At 40.9% G+C, this 18,763-nt stretch overlaps 1 protein-coding gene across 3 annotated transcripts in view; it reads left to right on the forward strand.

Annotated features, from left to right (window-relative positions):
* Nucleotides 1–17,078, forward strand: part of ube4b (ubiquitination factor E4B, UFD2 homolog (S. cerevisiae)) — a 31,367-nt gene extending 14,289 nt beyond the window's left edge. For all 3 annotated transcript variants that reach the window (XM_017486898.3, XM_017486899.3, XM_017486900.2), the window contains 19 exons: nucleotides 611–725; nucleotides 1,065–1,148; nucleotides 1,440–1,496; nucleotides 1,595–1,711; nucleotides 1,823–1,921; nucleotides 2,263–2,376; nucleotides 7,652–7,850; nucleotides 8,142–8,280; nucleotides 8,681–8,780; nucleotides 10,030–10,157; nucleotides 10,241–10,339; nucleotides 10,441–10,676; nucleotides 10,957–11,083; nucleotides 11,868–12,012; nucleotides 12,120–12,254; nucleotides 13,231–13,422; nucleotides 13,552–13,726; nucleotides 14,054–14,200; nucleotides 15,839–17,078. In XM_017486898.3, the coding sequence (XP_017342387.1) occupies nucleotides 611–725; nucleotides 1,065–1,148; nucleotides 1,440–1,496; nucleotides 1,595–1,711; nucleotides 1,823–1,921; nucleotides 2,263–2,376; nucleotides 7,652–7,850; nucleotides 8,142–8,280; nucleotides 8,681–8,780; nucleotides 10,030–10,157; nucleotides 10,241–10,339; nucleotides 10,441–10,676; nucleotides 10,957–11,083; nucleotides 11,868–12,012; nucleotides 12,120–12,254; nucleotides 13,231–13,422; nucleotides 13,552–13,726; nucleotides 14,054–14,200; nucleotides 15,839–15,906 (2,476 nt within the window). In that variant the 3' untranslated portion in view covers nucleotides 15,907–17,078. The remainder of the gene's footprint in view (nucleotides 1–610; nucleotides 726–1,064; nucleotides 1,149–1,439; nucleotides 1,497–1,594; nucleotides 1,712–1,822; nucleotides 1,922–2,262; nucleotides 2,377–7,651; nucleotides 7,851–8,141; nucleotides 8,281–8,680; nucleotides 8,781–10,029; nucleotides 10,158–10,240; nucleotides 10,340–10,440; nucleotides 10,677–10,956; nucleotides 11,084–11,867; nucleotides 12,013–12,119; nucleotides 12,255–13,230; nucleotides 13,423–13,551; nucleotides 13,727–14,053; nucleotides 14,201–15,838) is intronic.
* The last annotated feature ends 1,685 nt before the right edge of the window (nucleotides 17,079–18,763 follow it).

An 18,763-nucleotide genomic window follows, 5' to 3' on the forward strand; every position in this document is an offset into this window, starting at 1 on the left:
GCATCTCAGGGAGATTCCTCAAGAAACTGATTGAGAAAGTGGTAAGAATACATTTATAGAAATTCTAGGCAAAAAGGGTGTCTACTTCAAAGATGCTAAAATATTAAATTATTTTGGATTTTTTATCACAACATAATTCCCAATGTTCAATTTGTTATTCCAGAGTTTTGACAACTTTATTATTATTCTAAAATGGGGGTGGGGGTGGGGGGGGTGTAACAACAATAAAGAATGAGTGTGTCTAAACTTTTGATTGGTAGTGTATGCACACACTCATTAGACTCAATCGCTCTCATTCATCTTTTTCACTCATTTTGAGTAACTGCTTTATCCTGGTTAGTGTTATGAGGCAGAAATACACCCTGGATAGGATGCCATTCCATCGCAGGCACTAAAAGACTATTTTCCTTATACATCAGTTCTTCTGAAGAGTGCATTTATATTTGGCATATCATCCAGGCTAAGTTTTCAGTGAGGTTTCACTGAAACGTAATACATGTAGCTTGATTATACATTTAGAAACTCTGCTTTTATGTCATTTTGCAGAAAGCCTTTGTGTTTATTGGAATTGGACATAATTGAAACTTTTTTTCTCCCCAATGCTACCCAGGGCCCCACTGCAGCCCTCCCTACTGGTGCCCTACATGCTGTGCCGGAACCTTCCGTACGGCTTTATCCAGGAGCTGGTGCGCATGACTCACCAGGAGGAGGAAGTGTATAAACAGGTGGGAGGTGCTGCACACGCTGCATGCTGATTCACTTCACATTTCAAGCTGAGGGGGTGGATTTAATTGATGTGGCAGGCTCAATGGCATCAAGTCTTTTTTTTAAATCATGGAGATGTTTTTAAATGAAGATGAAATCATCCTCAATACCCAGTTGTCCTGATTATTTGAAAGCACTACTTTACAACAGTATTTGTTGTATGCAGCATGTTGTGGTGTTATTTACAGAATCCTGTGGTGCATTTGAAGCAGCAGGGATCTTTCAACAAAATATTAAGGATTGTGATGCACTTTTTTTTAAGCAGTACTGGACTCTAATCGCTGTCCTTCCTCTTGTAGATCTTTGTCCCAATTCTCCAAGGGCTTGTGTTAGCTGTGAAAGAGTGTTCCTTTGACAGTGACAACTTTAAGTATCCTCTGATGGTAAGAGAAATTTTGCTTAATATGCTTTCTCCTATGTGGCCCTGTGGTAGTCTGTCATAAAAACATAAATTTAAACTTGGTTTATTTGAAGTGTTTTTGCATGTTCTTTCTTATATCCCGTGCATTTATGCCCAAAAATATTACACTGAAGTGAAGTGCATATAATTAAACAGCCTGCAAACTGTAGTTGGTTGGGATACAGCCCTTATGAAAGGGCATGAGGTTCAACAGCCACATCCATTTAATTTTTTTAATTAACATTAGGATCTGTCTGCATCACTTTTTTTACAGGCTTTATCTGAGCTTTGTGAAATTAAGTTTGTAAAGACACACCCTGTGTGCACTTTGGTAAGTTGATTTTTGTTCATATCTACCTTTTTTTTTTGTATGACTTTTGTAACTAGCTTTACAAAAAGTTTTGACTCCATATGTGTGGGTTTATACAGGTCACCTCTCTGCCACTGTGGTGTCCTGATCCTTTAAGCCCTGGGGCAGGCAGAGAGATTCAAAGACTCTCATTCCTTGGCGCCTTCTTCAGTCTTTCTGTCTTTGCAGAAGATGATGTGAGTCGGTTCTAGCGAGGCAGCAACATGTATACATGCACAGCACAATGCAAAATTGAGGTTAAATTTCACCTTGTTAATTTCACATATTATATGCCGTTTTGGTTTTAGACAAAAGTGGGAGACAAATACTTCTCAGGCCCTGCTATTACTATGGAGAATACGCGTGTGGTCAGTCAGTCCCTACAACATTATCTGGAGTCTGCCAGGGTAAGTGCACTGGCTCAGGTGGTTTTTCATTTTTTTAATTAGATGTCCATATCAGTCATTGGAACATTGGCTGGAATATTTGTTACCTCATAGTGTAGAGGTGCTTCTGGAAGGCACAGGGTTCTCTTATTAGCCAGTAATGATATTTTACTTTTGCCCTGTCTGAGTACAGAATGGATTACTGACAAATGAAAGACCTCTTAGTGGAATCGTGTTTTGTTTTTTTGTTTTTTTTGTGTGTGGCAGTCCCCCAGAGGAAGATCTACTAATCCAATTAATTTAATTCTACTGTCACGTATTGGTTGGTTTTGAGTCTGTGATTACGGTTTTGTGGTCCTCAGGGTGACCTGTTTAAAATCCTTCACAACATCTTGCTGAACGGAGAAACGAGGGAGGCTGCTCTCAGCTACATGGCAGCTGTGGTGAACCGTAATGTGAAGAAGGCTCAGATGCAGGTATGACTCGTATCCGATTATAGTGGAACCCAACCGCAACTGGACTGCTCTTGCAGAATGAAGGGAACAATGTTTGCACAATTAGTGTGTTTAGGCTAACAAAATAATCTAATAACCGCAAAAAAATGGATTTTGTCAGTAATTTGATCATTGCATTGACATGCATTTTAAGTCATTTCATAATGTGAAATTAAAGCTCCAAGCTTTCATGAGCCAGTCAATCTGAAACATACAAGGCCATGTTTTTGGTGCATACTGGTAGAATAGCTACTTTTTTAATCTCGGGGAAAAAGTATATATATTTTAATCCAATACATAGTTTCTGTGCTATAGTAGTGGATAATCGCTGTGCCAGCCAGATAGGATGAAAAGTAAATACCAATGAAGCCACGTGATGATGTGAGCTGAGCGGCGGTGATGTAAGCCACTGAAGCTCAGCACTCCACCGCTTTTGCTTTCTCGCCTTCGGATTAGGTCAGTTTTTCATCACATCATCAAATGCAGCTTTCTCGGAGCAGTGAACATTCGTCCTCTCAAGCTGTGAAGATACGTTTGGCATTGTGCTGTTTTGGACTGTGATAACAACTTGTTTGTTTTTCAGATTCCTCAACCTTGGTAAGTACAAGGCTTTATCCTTAGCATCGTGGCTACATGCTGTTGAGCTACGAGCCACTTGCCATTGTAAGAGAATAGTTTTTCTACGGGATTTTCTCTGCACGGTGTGCCGCTTACATCATGGTTCTATCCGGGGGCGTATCACCTGCTTTTTGGCTAGTTATTGAGCAAGTTTGTGTTCCTGTTGTCTCACATTATTGATATTGTGCTGTACTTTGTTCCTGCCGGTCCTAACCATGGGTGCTGTTTACTTTTTATTTGAAGTTCGTACACACTCCTCTCTCCGTTCCTTGTGGTTCATCTGGAGGTAGGAGTATGTATTTGAAATATTTTACTGGCTCTCCTCGTGGTCGTATCCAGAGGCTCTCCACTTTCACGGTTCTGGCTTTCAGCTCCTTTTCCACTGCCTATCCCTTGAATTGCAAGCTATGTCCTAGCGAGCTTCTTCCTGACGATGGGCATGATCTCTGCCCATTATGCCTGGATGTTCAGCATCTGAAGGAAGCACTTATGGACCCATGTCCGCATTGTAGCTTGCTGCCAATGCCTGAGAGACAGCTGCGTCTGGCTGGACTGGACCACAACCAGGACGCTGAGGGTTTGTAACCAATTTTGAGTTCGAGGCAGAGAACTCAGAAACGCCATGCCTTAATGACTAGTAGTGTTCCCTCTCCCTGGGCGGCTGTGGCTCAGGTGGTAGAGTGGGTTGTCAACTAATCGTAGGGTTGGCGGTTTGATTTCCGGCCCACATGACTCCACATGCCGAAGTGTCCTTGGGCAAGACACTGAACCCCAAGTTGCTCCCGATGGCAAGTTAGCGCCTTGCATGGCAGCTCTGCTACCATTGGTGTGTGAGTGTGTGTGAATGGGTGAATGAGACACAGTGTAAAGCGCTTTGGATAAAAGTGCTATACAAGTGTGCCATTTACCCTCAGCTAAAAGGAAATATAGCTCTAGGGGAAATTAATTGGCAGGGCACCTATTTTCAAAGAAAGTGGCTAGCCTTTCTTCAGACATGGTGGAGCTGAAGTGTCTTTTGCGGGCCCTCCAGCCAGCAGGCTTAGTTCCTGCTGCTGCTACTACTACTCCCATCTGGGACACTCGTTCACACTCTTCTATTGAGGAGGCACGTTAATCTGTGCCACTAGTGATGGTTTACTCCACTCTTCAGGGATGGCCCCACCTCAGGTGGAAGACACATTGGAGGTACTTCGGCTGACAGGGGCCCATCTTGGCCTTGATGAATGCCCTTCACATCCTATTCAATCCACATTCAATCCCTATTTTTCTCAGGCCTTCACCTAATGACTCCTTTGCTATGCCTGCGTGTAAGGACTTTCTTGTGGAGTTTTCGAGTGCCCTCAAAGGGCCAGGGATGGTCAAGAGGCGTGCCATGACCGCTTGCACCTTAGCTTCCATGGCAGAAGTGGAGTTCATCGGGTTGCAAAATGTACCAGAGGTTGAACAGCCGGTCACCGTACTAGTGGTGTCACCGGTTGAGGCGCTGCAGGGGAATGCTCAGTGTGGCCGCACAGATTCCGAAGAAAGCAAACAAGTCTATGTCGCTCGGGCTGAGAACACCATTTGCCAACTGATTTTGGCTGCTTCTAATTCTTTCGGGTCTGTAGAAGTGGATTCTTCTGTTCCACTGTCTGTTTCTGCAGACAGCCTTGCTGGCCATGAAGTGACAACTGGGTGCTCTCACTGCAACACTCTTGACTGCATGCAGGAAAGTTTGGCTCACTCAAGCCAGCTTGTCTGAGGATTATAAAAAGCCTCTGAGAGACCTTCCCATCTTTTTGGTCCGAATGTATCTGAGGTGTTTGAGAGGCGTGTGAAATTGTCCATGACAACTCAGCAGCTGACACAGGTGCAGTGTGCTCAAAATTTCAGGGAGTCAACAGTGATTTGCTGGGTCTGATGTCCAATTCCCCCATTGGCCCTTCTCTGTCATGCCCCCCTAACAATCCCCATCTCTGAATTGGCTACATCACTCTCTCCTCTCCACTAGTAGCTGGAATATGGTGGGTGTTCTGGTGCACTATGGCTGCCATCACATCCTCCAGGTGGATGCTACACACTAGTGGTGGTTGAGGAGATTCCCCACCACCCCATACTATGTAAAGCGCTTTGAGTGTCTAGAAAAACGCCTTAGATATATTTATTTATGTATGTATGTATGTATGTATGTATGTATGTATATGTGTGTAATATAAATTTGTAATTAACATTTGGCAGGAGTTCGACGTGGTGGAAGTGGATCTATTCGCGTCAGAGAACACATCTCCCTACCCATTGTGGTTCGCCCAGATTGCAACGGCCAGTCCGTTGGGGCAGGACACAATGTCACACGATTGACCAGCTTGTCTCCTGTATGCCTTTCCTCCAATTCCTCTGTTGGGGGGAGACACTGCATAGTTTCTCAAGGCATACACAGGGTGCTTCTGACTGCACCACGCTGACTGTTCAGACCATGGTTTCCCATGCTCCTAACTTTGCTGATGGACAGACCGAGGCAGCTTCCCCTCAACAGGGATCTATTATCTCAGCTGGACACCCATATTTGGCATCCAAACCCGGCCTGCCTACAGTTATGGATCTGGCCTCTGGGCCAACACCCTCTTATCAGACTATGCAACTCTTGGTTGTTCACTCTTTTCTCAATGCGAGGGCTGCTTCTACATGAGCACTTTATGCCTATCAATGGAAGTCTTTTTGTTTGTGGTCCAAAACCCGTGGCTTTGACTCTGTGTGATGTGCAGTCTCCGTAGTTTTGTGTTTCCTACAAGGTCAGTGGTGGGGCAACTTCCACCTTAAAGGTTTGTGGCGGGTATCTCTGCACACCATTTACCTGTGGATGGCTCATCTCTGGTCTCCTACATGGTTTGCACTTTATTAAAGGGTGCGAGATGCCTCAATCCAGCTCGCTCTCCCCTTTCTTCATTGTGGAGTTTACCTCTGCCGGCCTCCCTTTGAACCGTTTGAGGAGACTGATCTTGGGTGGAAGTCATTGAAAGTTACCTCTCTTCTGGCTCTGGCATTTATGAAAAGGGTTGGTGAACTTTACGCACTGTCCATGAGTCAGTCCTGCTTGAGATGTCAACCGGAGGGTACTGGTGTTATCCTTTGGCCCAATTCAACTTCTTAATTCCCTCTTAAGGTGCTCCTGCAATAGTTCATTATTCAGTCCATTGAGCTGTGTTCCTTCCAGCCGACAGACCTTGAATAGCGTTCTCTGCAACTGTGCCCTGTACAGGCTTTGAGGTGCTATGTAGAGCCTACAGCGCAGTTAAGACAATCGGAATGGCTGTTTGTCTGTTATGGAGGTGTTAAGAATGATACCCCTTTATCTAAACAGAGGACGTCACAGTGGGTAATTGAGGTTATTGCCTTAACTTACAAGCAGGCCCGACAACCCATGCCCGGGACCATCACTTGCCATTCCACTAGGGCTGATTCATCTTTTTGGGCTGGGGTGTGACCTCTGTGCTGCGGTGACATGGTCCTCTCCCTGAACCTTCATGAGATTCTACAACGGCAACGTTGCTTCATCCCAGGATGTGAGCTTGGCTGTACTCTGCCAGTGATCCCTTTTTTTTCTGATGCTTTACTCCTCATGACTTTTCTGGTATGTGTCATCCACTACTATAGCACCATCTTTGGCGGTCAGGAGGAATGAAACAGAAGACTGCTTACGGCTGTAACCGTGGTTCTGTGAATTCCGGATGACTGCCAGAGTGCCCGGTCACTCGGAGTATACGAGAAGACAGAGCTCAGAGGTGGAGAGCTGAGCTGTTCAGCTCATGTCACCACGTGACTTTGTTGGTATTTGTTTCTCAACCTTTCTGGCTGGCAGTGCGATTATTTACTACTATAGCACCATCTCTGGTGGTCATCCGGAATTCACAGAACCATGGTTACATCCGTAACCAGCGTTCTGTTTCCTGTCATTTGATTCAGTCCCTCTGGGATTTCACAAATTTGCGATTTGCAGAAATTAATGTAAAATCAAGCAAGCTCCACAATATTTGGAGGAACTTGCAATTTTTCAAAGTCACCACAGATTTGGGCCAAGACGTGCCGTGACATCATCACAACTTGCAAAATTCAGCAAAATCCCTCTTCGATTCACGCGTGTCAAACACGAGTACAGCTAAAATGTCTCATTTACCAACAAACATCACTGCAAAAGACCATGCAAAGCAATTTCGTGCAAAAAAAAAAAAAAAAGTAGTTTTCCGCAAAAAACTTACCAAGTTGCATTACAAATTTTTGACTGTTTGGGTGCAAGCACAGTTCACTCAAGGGTACTTGGTGCTTGAGATTAAGTCTCAAATTGCTTTATTGTTAAATGCTTATTTGGGAGTTTTTCCAGTTACAAATTTCACATAATGCCATCCTTCCTTGAGTGATTTCCTTTTTAAGACAGAGACATGCCTTTTCCCTTTAACCAGTTATTTTTTCACATTCATTGATTATAAAGGATTTACTGATTATTTAGATAAATATTTTGAGTAGGTGTCTTGGATTTATTGAAATTACTTATTTCTTCTTTTTTTTTTTTTTTAAAATGTAAATTGTGTGTATAGTGTGTTGTACTGTTAGACAGACTGTTACAAACATGGTATAATTTTTTTCCTCTCCTGTGCTGGATCTACAGACAGATGATAAACTGGTGTCCACAGACGGCTTCATGCTGAACTTCCTGTGGGTGCTGCAGCAGCTGAGTATGAAGATTAAGCTAGAGACAGTGGATCCCCTCTACATCTTCCACCACAAGTGTCGGCTGAACGTGAGCCTCGAGGAGACCCGGCTTAAATCGAGCCTGGAGGAACTGAAGAGTTGGCTTGCAGAGCTCCGTGAGTGCATATCTGGCATGCTAGACTCCATGTGCCTTCTCTTTATTTAGCTTTATTTGACGAACTTTCAGGGGTTCTTGTGTTGGTATTGTTTTAGGGGTTGACTTTGTAGGAAACGCAGAAAGAAATTGCTGTATTTCTTTAGAGTCTCAACAGCTAGCTTCAGCTAATTTCCACCAGATTGCTGAGTATATATTTATCTTGTGTGCTTTTTTCCCTACACAATACATTAGTTAGGCCATACTAGCTGATGAGGCATTTATTTGTTTGTCCTTTTTTTTTTTTTTTTAGATGTAGGCCCCTCCAAGTTCTCAGAGCCCAAATTCCCTACGGAATGTTTCTTCCTGACACTACATGCACACCACCTGTCCATCTTGCCTGGATGCCGTCGTTATATTCGCAGACTAAGAGCCATCAGAGATCTGAACAGGTACATGCACATACTCGGTAACCATAAGATTAATAGGGTTTTTAAATCATTGCATTAAGTTCACTATTATGTTAGATTTTACGGTTTCATAGTTTTAAAGCTGTTCTGACTAGATATCCCATTGGATTGAACATGAATGCTTTGCTTTGATGTGGACTTTTGATCAGTCCAAACACTGCTTGAACTAAGTGCTTAGATGATGTTGGTACTGCATTAGTGATGGTTGTTCCAGTCCCTCACGTTAAAAGACAAACCCCATGAGAGATTGCTCGAATGAGCTCTTTTTTCTGACAATATTATTTTCCAAGTTAATGGTTCCCCCTACTGTTGGCATTGCATAACATTCAGCAGTGACAGCATAATGTTTTGTGGCCTTACGTTGTGTTTGTGTGTACTGCAGAACTGTAGAGGAGCTGAAAAACAGTGAGAGCCAATGGAAAGACTCCCCTTTGGCCACTCGTCACAGGGAAATGTTGAAGAGATGCAAAACCCAGCTGAAGGTTTGAATCCTTGAAACTCCTTTCCACTTTTCTGTGCATTAAACTCAAAAAGAGAAACAAACCGAACACTTTTATTAGTGCCATATAAGGGGCGGCTGTGGCTCAGGTGGTATAGCGGGATGTCCACTAATCGCAGGGTTGGAGGATCGATCCCCGGCCCACATGCCGAAGTGTCCTTGGGCAAGACGCTGAACCCCAAGTTGCTCCCAATGGCAGACTAGCGCCTTGCATGGCAACTCTGCTGCCATTGGTGTTTGTGTGTGTTTGTTTGAATGGTGAATGAGAAACGCTCATAACACTCAGAAATGGTGAATGATGTAAATCGCTTTGTAGAACCGCTAAGGTTAAAAGGCACTGTTTAAGTGCACACTATGATTTTTACAGCATTTGACATTTGAAACCCAGCAAACATTACATTCCATTTCTTTTATACAGTCCAAACAACTATCTGTTTGAGGAGTGAACTAAAGATATTGAACTAAGTGTCCACCAACTAACCAAAAGCAAGTACAAGATATTTGTAGGAAGAACAGCAGAAGCAACACTATGGAGGGATTTCATTTACTGGACAATTACTACTAATGGTAATGGAGTAAGATGCACTAGTTTTATTATTTCATTATTAGCTTTATAAACTTTATTAAAAAGGTAATCACATAACAAAGAGAAACCACCAGGATAGACATTTGCCGGGCTTCCCTCCCCTCGCTTATTATGAATGGCCGTGTGCATTTCACTTTCGCGTTCGAATTGGCGGCAATTTGGGGCAGCATTTGCTTGAATGGTTGCTTCATTATTATTCTTAATGAAAAACACAACAACTACAAAACAGTACAATGACAAACTCACTTATATTATATTAAATATAGAACTTTTGAAACCAAATCTTCCGCCATCGTCTTGTCTGTCAGCTCGCCTCACTCTTCGCACGTGATAAATGAAATCTGACTCCTGCTGCTCTGTGCTTCGACTCTGACTCATGCTGAGTTGAGCAGACACGCTCAGTTTTTAATTGTATCGTCAGTTCTCTAATTGAACTAAATGATTTTTATTACTATAAAAAGGCAAAATGACAGTGGGGTCGGTGTCGCGGTGGGTAAGTGATGTAATCGGTGTGCGGCTCGTTATAACATTCTGATTCTTAGTTCAATGTTAAACACTCAGACATTTTAATAATAGCAGCCATTTCTTGACATAAAGGCTTTGACTAACTGCAATAAGTTTTCCATGATTCTTGCTGTTCTTGTAGAAATTGGTACGTTCCAAGGCTTGTGCTGATGCCGGCCTGCTGGACGAGAATCTACTGCGCAGATGTCTCCAGTTCTACAGCACAGTCATTCAGCTGATCATGCACATCGTAGACCCTGCCTACCCAAAGTCAGTCTTGTTCTTATTTACTGTTCGAGCATGCACTTGGGATGTTCATCTTACCTGCCTTTATCTGTCCAATCATGTTACAGCGTCGCCTTGCCCCTGAATCCTGAGATCCCTAAAAGCTTTGCTGCACTGCCCGAGTTTTACATTGAGGATGTTGCAGAATTTATGCTTTTTATTGTGCAGTAAGTTTTTTATTTTTTTATTTTTGGTGAATCAAAGTTTAGTTTTGTACCCAAATACAGATGGAGGTAAGTGCTCCATTTGCTTTTCCTCTCTTTGCTAGGTATTCTCCTCAGGTTCTTTATGAGCCCTGCACTCAGGACATCGCGACCTTCCTGGTGGTGTTCATTTGCAGTCAGAACTACATCAGAAACCCCTACCTGATTGCCAAGCTGGTGGAGGTGTTGTTTGTTACTAACCCAGCAGTTCAGCCTCGCACCCAACGCTTCTTTGAGCTGATCGAGAACCACCCGCTGTCAGTCAATCAGCTCGTCCCCGCCCTCATGAAGTTTTACACAGGTTAGTTGGCTGGGATTAATTGGTTCTGTAGTTAACACAGGAATTGAAGACTATTTTACATTAGCTGTGATCTTATAAATATTAATGGATTTATTTGTGCAAATATCTGACGGCCATGACAGTCTTGCAAAATCCAATGGCCATATAAACAGTTAATTTCTGAAATGTGAATAAGGGTTTCACACAAATATAATTTCTCTCTTAGGAAAAAAAATATTTTGTGTTGATTGTTGTACATTGCATTAACAGTTTTTGTTTATTTTCCTCTCTTTTTCTACAGATGTGGAACATACAGGAGCCACTAGCGAGTTCTATGACAAATTCACCATCCGTTACCATATCAGTACCATTTTTAAGAGCCTTTGGCAAAACATCGGTCATCATGGCACCTTCCTTGAGGAGTTCAAGTGAGTTTATTTCCCAATTTAAATAAATACGGTTGCAGAAAATGTGCAGTGAGTCATCAGCCGCAATGGGGGGGGAAAAAGATGCATGATTTCTTGCAGCTGGTATATTAAGTAAGGCATAAATCAAGCATGCAGTCCATGGGAAATGATCAGCAGTGGGAATTTTCAATAAACAGCACCTCTTAACAGTGTTTTATGGTTTGTATGCCACAGCAGTTTAATGTTGCAGAACGTCCAAAGGCCAAATTAGTTTACTAATTATGATACAACAATTATAAACAGTCATTCACAAAATGTTTGTTACACTCTCTTGAAATTATGACCAAAAAAACCACACAGCTTGTCCTGAAATCGCAAACTCTGTCCAAATGACTCTTCTGTGGCAGAACACTGACTGACTGTTCCAGAGCTCTTACATCGGAGACTCCTTCCATAAATGTTAAATAAACAGTACTTACAGAAAGTTTTACCATATCAACAATTTTGTATTTCTTTGTTAAACAACATGCATCTGTTCATTATTAGCCTTGGATTATGTGGCATATTTGCCAAACAAGTCCCTGTGAATGAGCTCTTACTATAGAAGTGATAACATATTCTAACAAGTGCATTAATAAAATCTGCGCTGTGAATTACAGCTGGCTCTGCTGTCAGAGTCGCTGTTATAGAAAATGAATCAACACCTTCTGACCAAAAGATTCTTATTAGAGAATTCAATGTGGCTGTGGTATAAAATAATCTGTGTTGATTTTATTCCCCCTTCCCCAACAATCTGACACACTAGCTCTGGGAAGCAATTTGTGCGCTACATTAACATGCTAATCAATGACACAACATTTCTGCTGGATGAGAGCTTGGAGTCTCTGAAGCGCATCCACGAGATCCAGGAGGAGATGAAGAACAAGGAGCAGTGGGATCAGCTGCCCAGGGTGAGTGTGCTGTAGACCATGAAGTTTCAGTATTGTCCTGGCTGATATGTGAATGGAAAGTCGTTTTGTATTGACCCACACTGATGCATGTGTCCTGTTTGCTTCAGGAGCAACAGCAGAGTCGCCAGTCCCAGCTGACTCAGGACGAGAGAGTGTCTCGCTCCTACCTGGCTTTAGCTACAGAAACTGTGGACATGTTCCATATTCTGACCAAGCAAGTCCAGAAACCTTTCCTCCGCCCTGTGAGTCTTGTCTCTGTGGTTTTAATGCACCTTATTAGCTGAACGATCAACTCCAGACAGTCTGGGACATTTGGGTGCCTTATTATAGAGCAATAGAGGAAATAAAATTTTAGTCATATAGATCAGGCAATGACACATTATCAAAAACAACAGAACGGAATAATTTTTTGTGTTTCAAGACTGGTAAACAGAGCATTGGGGGTGGGGGGAGGGGTGGCTGAAGTACCTTTGGTAAACGGGTAAACAGTGAAGGATTAGTACACACCAGCTGCCCTGTAAATGAACCTCTTGCACTCTGATCCCTGCAGGTATTTATAGACTTGTGTGAAAGTTGAGCTGCTCATAGTCATTGGATGGATTTTGTTTAGAGAGAGTGAGGAAAGAATCATATTTACCCTGATAATTGAGTACTGTATGGACAAGCGAAATACACACTACTGGTCAAAAGTTTGGAGACACTTGACTGAAATTTTGATGTTTTAATCTGAAGGTGTATGATTAAATGTTTGAAATCGGTGTTGTAGACAAAAAGTAACATTTCATTTACAAAAAAAAAAAATTTTAATGGTTGACTTGGAGCGAAATGTTCCGAAAAGCAGCCGATAAGTGTCCAGCGTAGGTGGGAACTCCTTTAATACTGTTTAAAAAGCATGTCGGGGGATTCCTCAAGAAATTGGTTGAGATGATGCCAAGAATACATTTCTGGAAATTCTAGGCAAAAAGGGTCTACTTTGAAGATGCTAAAATACTAAATTATTTTGATTTATTTTGTATTTTTTATCACAACATAATTCCCATAGTTCCAGTTGTGTTGTTCCAGAGTTTCGATGACTATTATTATTCTAAAATGTGGGCGGGAAAAATAAATAAATAATGAATGAGTGTGTCTAAACTTTTGACCGGTAGTGTTTATTGTGTACCAAGCTGCTAAATCTTTTTTCATGATTGCTGAGAGATATTCTGGTGAATTACACAGGAGCTGGGTCCGCGACTGGCTGCCATGCTGAACTATAATCTCCAGCAGCTGTGTGGGCCTAAGTGTCGGGACCTGAAGGTAGAAAACCCAGAGAAATACGGTTTTGAGCCCAAAAAGCTGTTGGACCAGCTTACTGATATCTACCTGCAGCTGGACTGTGCTCGCTTTGCTAAAGCCATCGCTGATGACCAGGTTTGAAACACATTGCTAACGTCCCAATGTCTCATGTACACAATTAGAAAACTACGTAGAGACATACGATTAAGATGATGTTAATTAAAATATGTTTTTCGTCATTCTCTTGGCTTTTGGTACGACCAGAGATCATATAGTAGGGAGCTCTTCGAAGAAGTGATTTCTAAAATGAGGAAGGCAGGCATCAAATCCACCATCGCCATTGAGAAGTTTAAGCTGCTGTTGGAGAAGGTCGAGGAGATAGTGGCTCGCAACTCTCAGTCTGAGATGGACTACAGTGATGCTCCAGATGAGTTTAAAGGTAAGGGTGAAATCTTAGCCCTCGAGCCCTTTACTACAAGCATAATTGGACACAATCTGATGGCAGAATCCAGGGTGTACATGCTTCCTTTGAGTTCCCCTGACTGCATGCAGTCTTAACATATCCGTATCCTTGGAGGTGTTGACTAGCTGCTTTATGCTTAAGTTTACTCCACGTTCCCTAAGCATATTTTGGATCCTCACCTATATGCACTCGTAAACACAAACGCATAATAAATGTTTTATTTTGAAATCGATTTGGTATTAATTTATTTTGGTAGCTGCTGGAGAACAGCAAATAACTCTGCATTGTTCTGTTGTGTGTCAGATCCTCTGATGGACACTCTTATGACCGATCCTGTTCAGCTGCCTTCTGGGAACATTATGGACAGATCCATCATCCTGCGACATCTTCTAAACTCCCCAACTGACCCCTTCAACAGACAGCCTCTCACTGAAAGCATGCTGGAGTCAGGTACAAAACACACCCTGTTCACAGGCCATGGATTTTCCAGTACTGTTTTGAGCCCTTATTCAGACCCGCCAACATCCGTACACACTTCTCCTATGAGTGTGAGTGTTAGAAATAAAAATAAAAAAAATGAAGTAATCAACCTCTCTGAAAATGGTTCTTTACTTTAAAAGCATGCCCTGAACTGTTTTAGTCCTCTTATACCACACTAGGTACACAATTAAAATATTTTATTTAACTAAGAATTATGCATCATACTCTTTATCCTTTCATAGTTATGTTTAATATAGTGGAACATCCAAGAAGCAAGTTTCCATTATATTATGGAATATACATTATATTATTATATCATTATATTATTATATTGGCTGTAAATGATTTTCAGCAAGTTTCTTAAATTTTTCTCTCTCTCGAAGTTAAGTCAAAAAGTGCAGCTTGTCGTGTTAGAGTGCAAAGGACAAAGCCTTCTGAACCTGGCTTTCCCATGAAGGAAAACATAAAGCTCTGACACTGGAAAATCCTTCCAAAAATATTAAATGTCGCCTCACAAATTTCACTATGTCAGAAGTTACAGTTTTTGTTTTTGTTTTTTAAATCCATTCATGTGGAGTGTCAACCATGCATTAGCTGTTACTATAGATTTTGTAGTATACAGTAATATACTGTCAGAGCTGCTGTTATAGAAAATTACAGCATGGTCTGTCTGAATACTTGATCCCGATTGGCTGGAAGGTGTGCGTTCAAACAGTTGAATGCACAGGTAGTTCCAGTCAGTTTGATCACCTTTCTAACTGAATGTGCTGCCTATAAACAGTTGTAGCCATGGTAACTTACAGTTGCATAAAGTAGTTATAAACTCACAGCTTCATTAGTAGTAGAGATGCGGCACAAATGCAGGTAATTCACACATGCACAATCTCTCTCTCTCTCTACTAACGATGTACTATAATTCCTTCAAATAAATGTAATCTTATCGCACTACTTTATCTCTGTGTATGACTTATAGCAGGCAGAATTCTAGATCTAACGACCCGTGTATATAAAACTTGTCGATGCTGGCAAGTGACCATGGAATAAGCAGGATACTCCACGGCTATGTGTGCATTAAATGATTTTAATGCACTCCCTGGAGGCAACCACCCTCATCGGGTAGTTCTTTACCTCAACGTCCTGCATTAAAATCGTGTAATGCACACGCAGCCTTGGATTATCCCTTACTTTATCAACAGCATGTTTCCAATCAGATTAAAGAATTCAATACCACTGTGGTACAAACATATTTACACATTCACATTTAGCTGATATTTCTAATTGACAACCTGCACCATCTCTCTACTCTTTCTGTGAGTATGCAGTGTGATTATACAGCTGTGAAATTAAATATCATAGTTATTGTAATTGTAAAACTAATCTGGCTCCAGCAGGCTCAAAGAATCATATCTGGTTATTGCTTTTCAAAAACATTTTATTATTCAATTGACCATGTCTGAAAAGTTGCTGCTTTTATATTTATTTATTTATATATATATATATATATATATATATATATAACATTGAAGATTTTACATTTATATGTTTATTACTGTAACTACTTCTTGTTTGAATTTCTAAGGTTGTTCTTACTCTTGTTGTCTGCTGCAGTTCCAGCGCTGAAAGAACGCATCCAAGCTTGGATGAGGGAAAAGCAAGGCGGACGCTTTTCTCACTGAGCTACACTCGCCATCAGTTGTTTTTGCTTCGCCAGAAATCAAGTTGAAGCAGATTGAAGAGAAAAAGACTTTTTTTTTTTTGTTGTTTTTTTTTTTGTTATCCTTTTTTCCCCTTTTTCCATCTTAAAAGGCTCTTGGTTCTAAATTGAAGCATAATAATAAAGATTAGACTTTTAAAAGGTTTTGCTTATGACTTTGTATATATTACATATATACCTATATTTAATTGAGTGGATGCACACGAAGACATAGAGAAACCAAGTTTCAGAGCCAAACTCCAAGGAAATTAATTGTTCTAAAAAAAAAAAAAATTAATTGTTGCAAATTCTTAATTGGTCTACACATTTTTTAAAATTTTATTTTAAGTGATTGTATTTTGGCGTTAAGAATGAGTTCTTGGTGGTTTTGACAGTAAGGGAGAAGGCAGGAAATATTGTGCTGAGTCACTCCGTTTTGAATTACATTGCTAGTCCACAACCATGTGGCCCATGGGCATAGGCTAAAACACATTGCTATTATGTATCGGTCATAAAACTGACATACTGAGCCCTACCCGTTAACATGTCCTGATGGAAAATTGAAAAAGAAAAAAAAAAGTTAGAAATGAACATACTAGGTTGGTTTTTAAAAATAAAAAGATAGATATTGACATGATTGAAGAATATCAGTGGAGTATCAGTTGATTACAGAAGTTGTATTACAAACATTTCACATTAATAATCATCAATAATGCACAAACCTCCACCCAGGCACTTCATTTAGCATTTCTATAGTGTTAAAGCTAAAACCTCAGATGAGAACAGAGAATGTGAAACAGTTTACAGCATGATCGTGATGAAAACAATGGCAGTACATGCAATGTCTTTATTTTATTTTTTTTTAACTTACACGGTTTTATACAATGAATTGATTCATCGTTTCTTGCTCTTCATATTAACTCTGGTTGATGAGCTTCATCGTGAATTAAATGAGTCATTTTCACGTAAGGTTTAACTGCACAGGAATCCGCTTCCTTTGCTACAAACATTTTTTGGACCCAGTACTTCAAACTGTAATAAATGGTAATGCACACATGCTGTTGTTATTGCTGTTATTGCTTTTTGTATACAGATAATTTGGGGGGAAGAAGACCTTCAAATGCATAAAAATAAATGAAAAGGTGATTTTCTGGATTGATTGTACTGGTGATTAACTGATAGTTGAATGCAGTCTTCTAAAGCAAAGTAAAAATGATTTTAAGTAACATTATGCCTTTATTACATTATAGGGGGGAGTGGGGTTGGTTGTAAGATTACCAATTGCTCTAATCGGCAACAAGCTACAGATATAACACTTATTCTGCGCTTGCTCTCAGTCCCTGTCTGCCTGCAAAGGAACCAAAACTTAATTACAGCTCTGAAGAATTTATCATTAACCAGCCCCTCCAGGATTTCGCAAGTTTACGATCACAGAAATGAATGCAAAGTCAAGCAAACTCCGAAATATTCAGATTTTTCAGAATTACCGCAGATATGGGTCAGATGTGATGTCATCACAAAGCACATTTGGTCAAATCCCTCTTCGATTCACGTGCAGCTAAAAGGTCTCATTTACCAATAAACATCGTTGCAAAAGACCGTGCAATTGCAATTTCGCCAATTCAAGTCCCCCCCCCCCCAAAAAAAAAAAAACGCTCAAAAACTTTTGGCAAAAGCCAGAGCAAAATCAAGCAGTTTTGGCCACAACAATCACAAAAAAAAAAACTGTGAAATCCTGTATGGACTGTCATTAAGTCACTTTCCATATCTGGAGTTCATTTTTGAATTATGTATTTACTTTGTATGCAGAGGAAAACAAAATATCCTAGTTTTGATCACTGTCTGGTTGACTACCAGTTAGCATGATTTAATAGTTGATAATGATTGATAGTTGAGAATGCTGGTTACCTAACATATCAGATTTCAAGATGGTTGACAGAGTACAAAATTAGTATACAAAAGAGTCTGTCTTGAGAAATTGATTCCTGGAAAACTCCATGGAACAAGAATGAAGCTCAAAGACCCAAGCATATTAGCTGTTACTCATGTGATTGACATTCATGCTTCATGTGATGCCCAACATTCATGCACCTGTTTAAGCAAAAGGTGTTCCTCCTATTGTCAGGAGATTCCCGATGATGTCACAGCCACCCATGTTCAGGAGTCCAAGAGTGTGATTGGCTGAGCTATCTGGGTTGGGAGGAATGGTGTTACTCTCTCCCCTGTCAATTGGAGCAACATTAACCAATTGCAGGCAACTTGAAGATCATGTATGTGGAAGAGGGTAGACAGTGCTTTCCTCCGAGTGTGTTAAGCTGTCCTGTGACACAGCATGTCTAGCAGTTTCAAAAGATGCAATGGTTGGTTTTACATGACCTAGAGGAAGCACAGGTGTGCTCCCTGGTTAGTAGGTATTGTGTGATAGGGAAGGGCAAGCTTGTGGTTAGGAACTGGCAAATAAACAAATTGGGAGGGGGGAGTACATAAAAAAAACTACATAAAAGTTATTTAATGCCTGATAAAATAATTTGCAAAAATATACTCAGACTGCAGACATATGAAAGAATTGAGATATTTAGTCCTTTGATTCAATATATACTCACTGTCCACTTTAATAGGAACACCTGTACATTTATGCAGTCCTATCAGCCAGTCATGTGGCAGCAGCACAATGCATAACATCATGCAGATACAGGTCAAGAGCTTCAGTTAATGTTCACATGAAGCATCAGAATGTGACTTTAACCGTGTTATTTTTGTTGGTGGGCTGGTTAGAGTTTTTCAGAAATTACTGATCTGGTATTCTCACACACAACAGTCTCTAGAGTGTTGAATATTGA

The sequence above is a fragment of the Ictalurus punctatus genome, chromosome 15 (assembly GCF_001660625.3).
Source record: "Ictalurus punctatus breed USDA103 chromosome 15, Coco_2.0, whole genome shotgun sequence".
In the NCBI taxonomy this organism is placed as follows: Eukaryota; Metazoa; Chordata; class Actinopteri; order Siluriformes; family Ictaluridae; genus Ictalurus; species Ictalurus punctatus.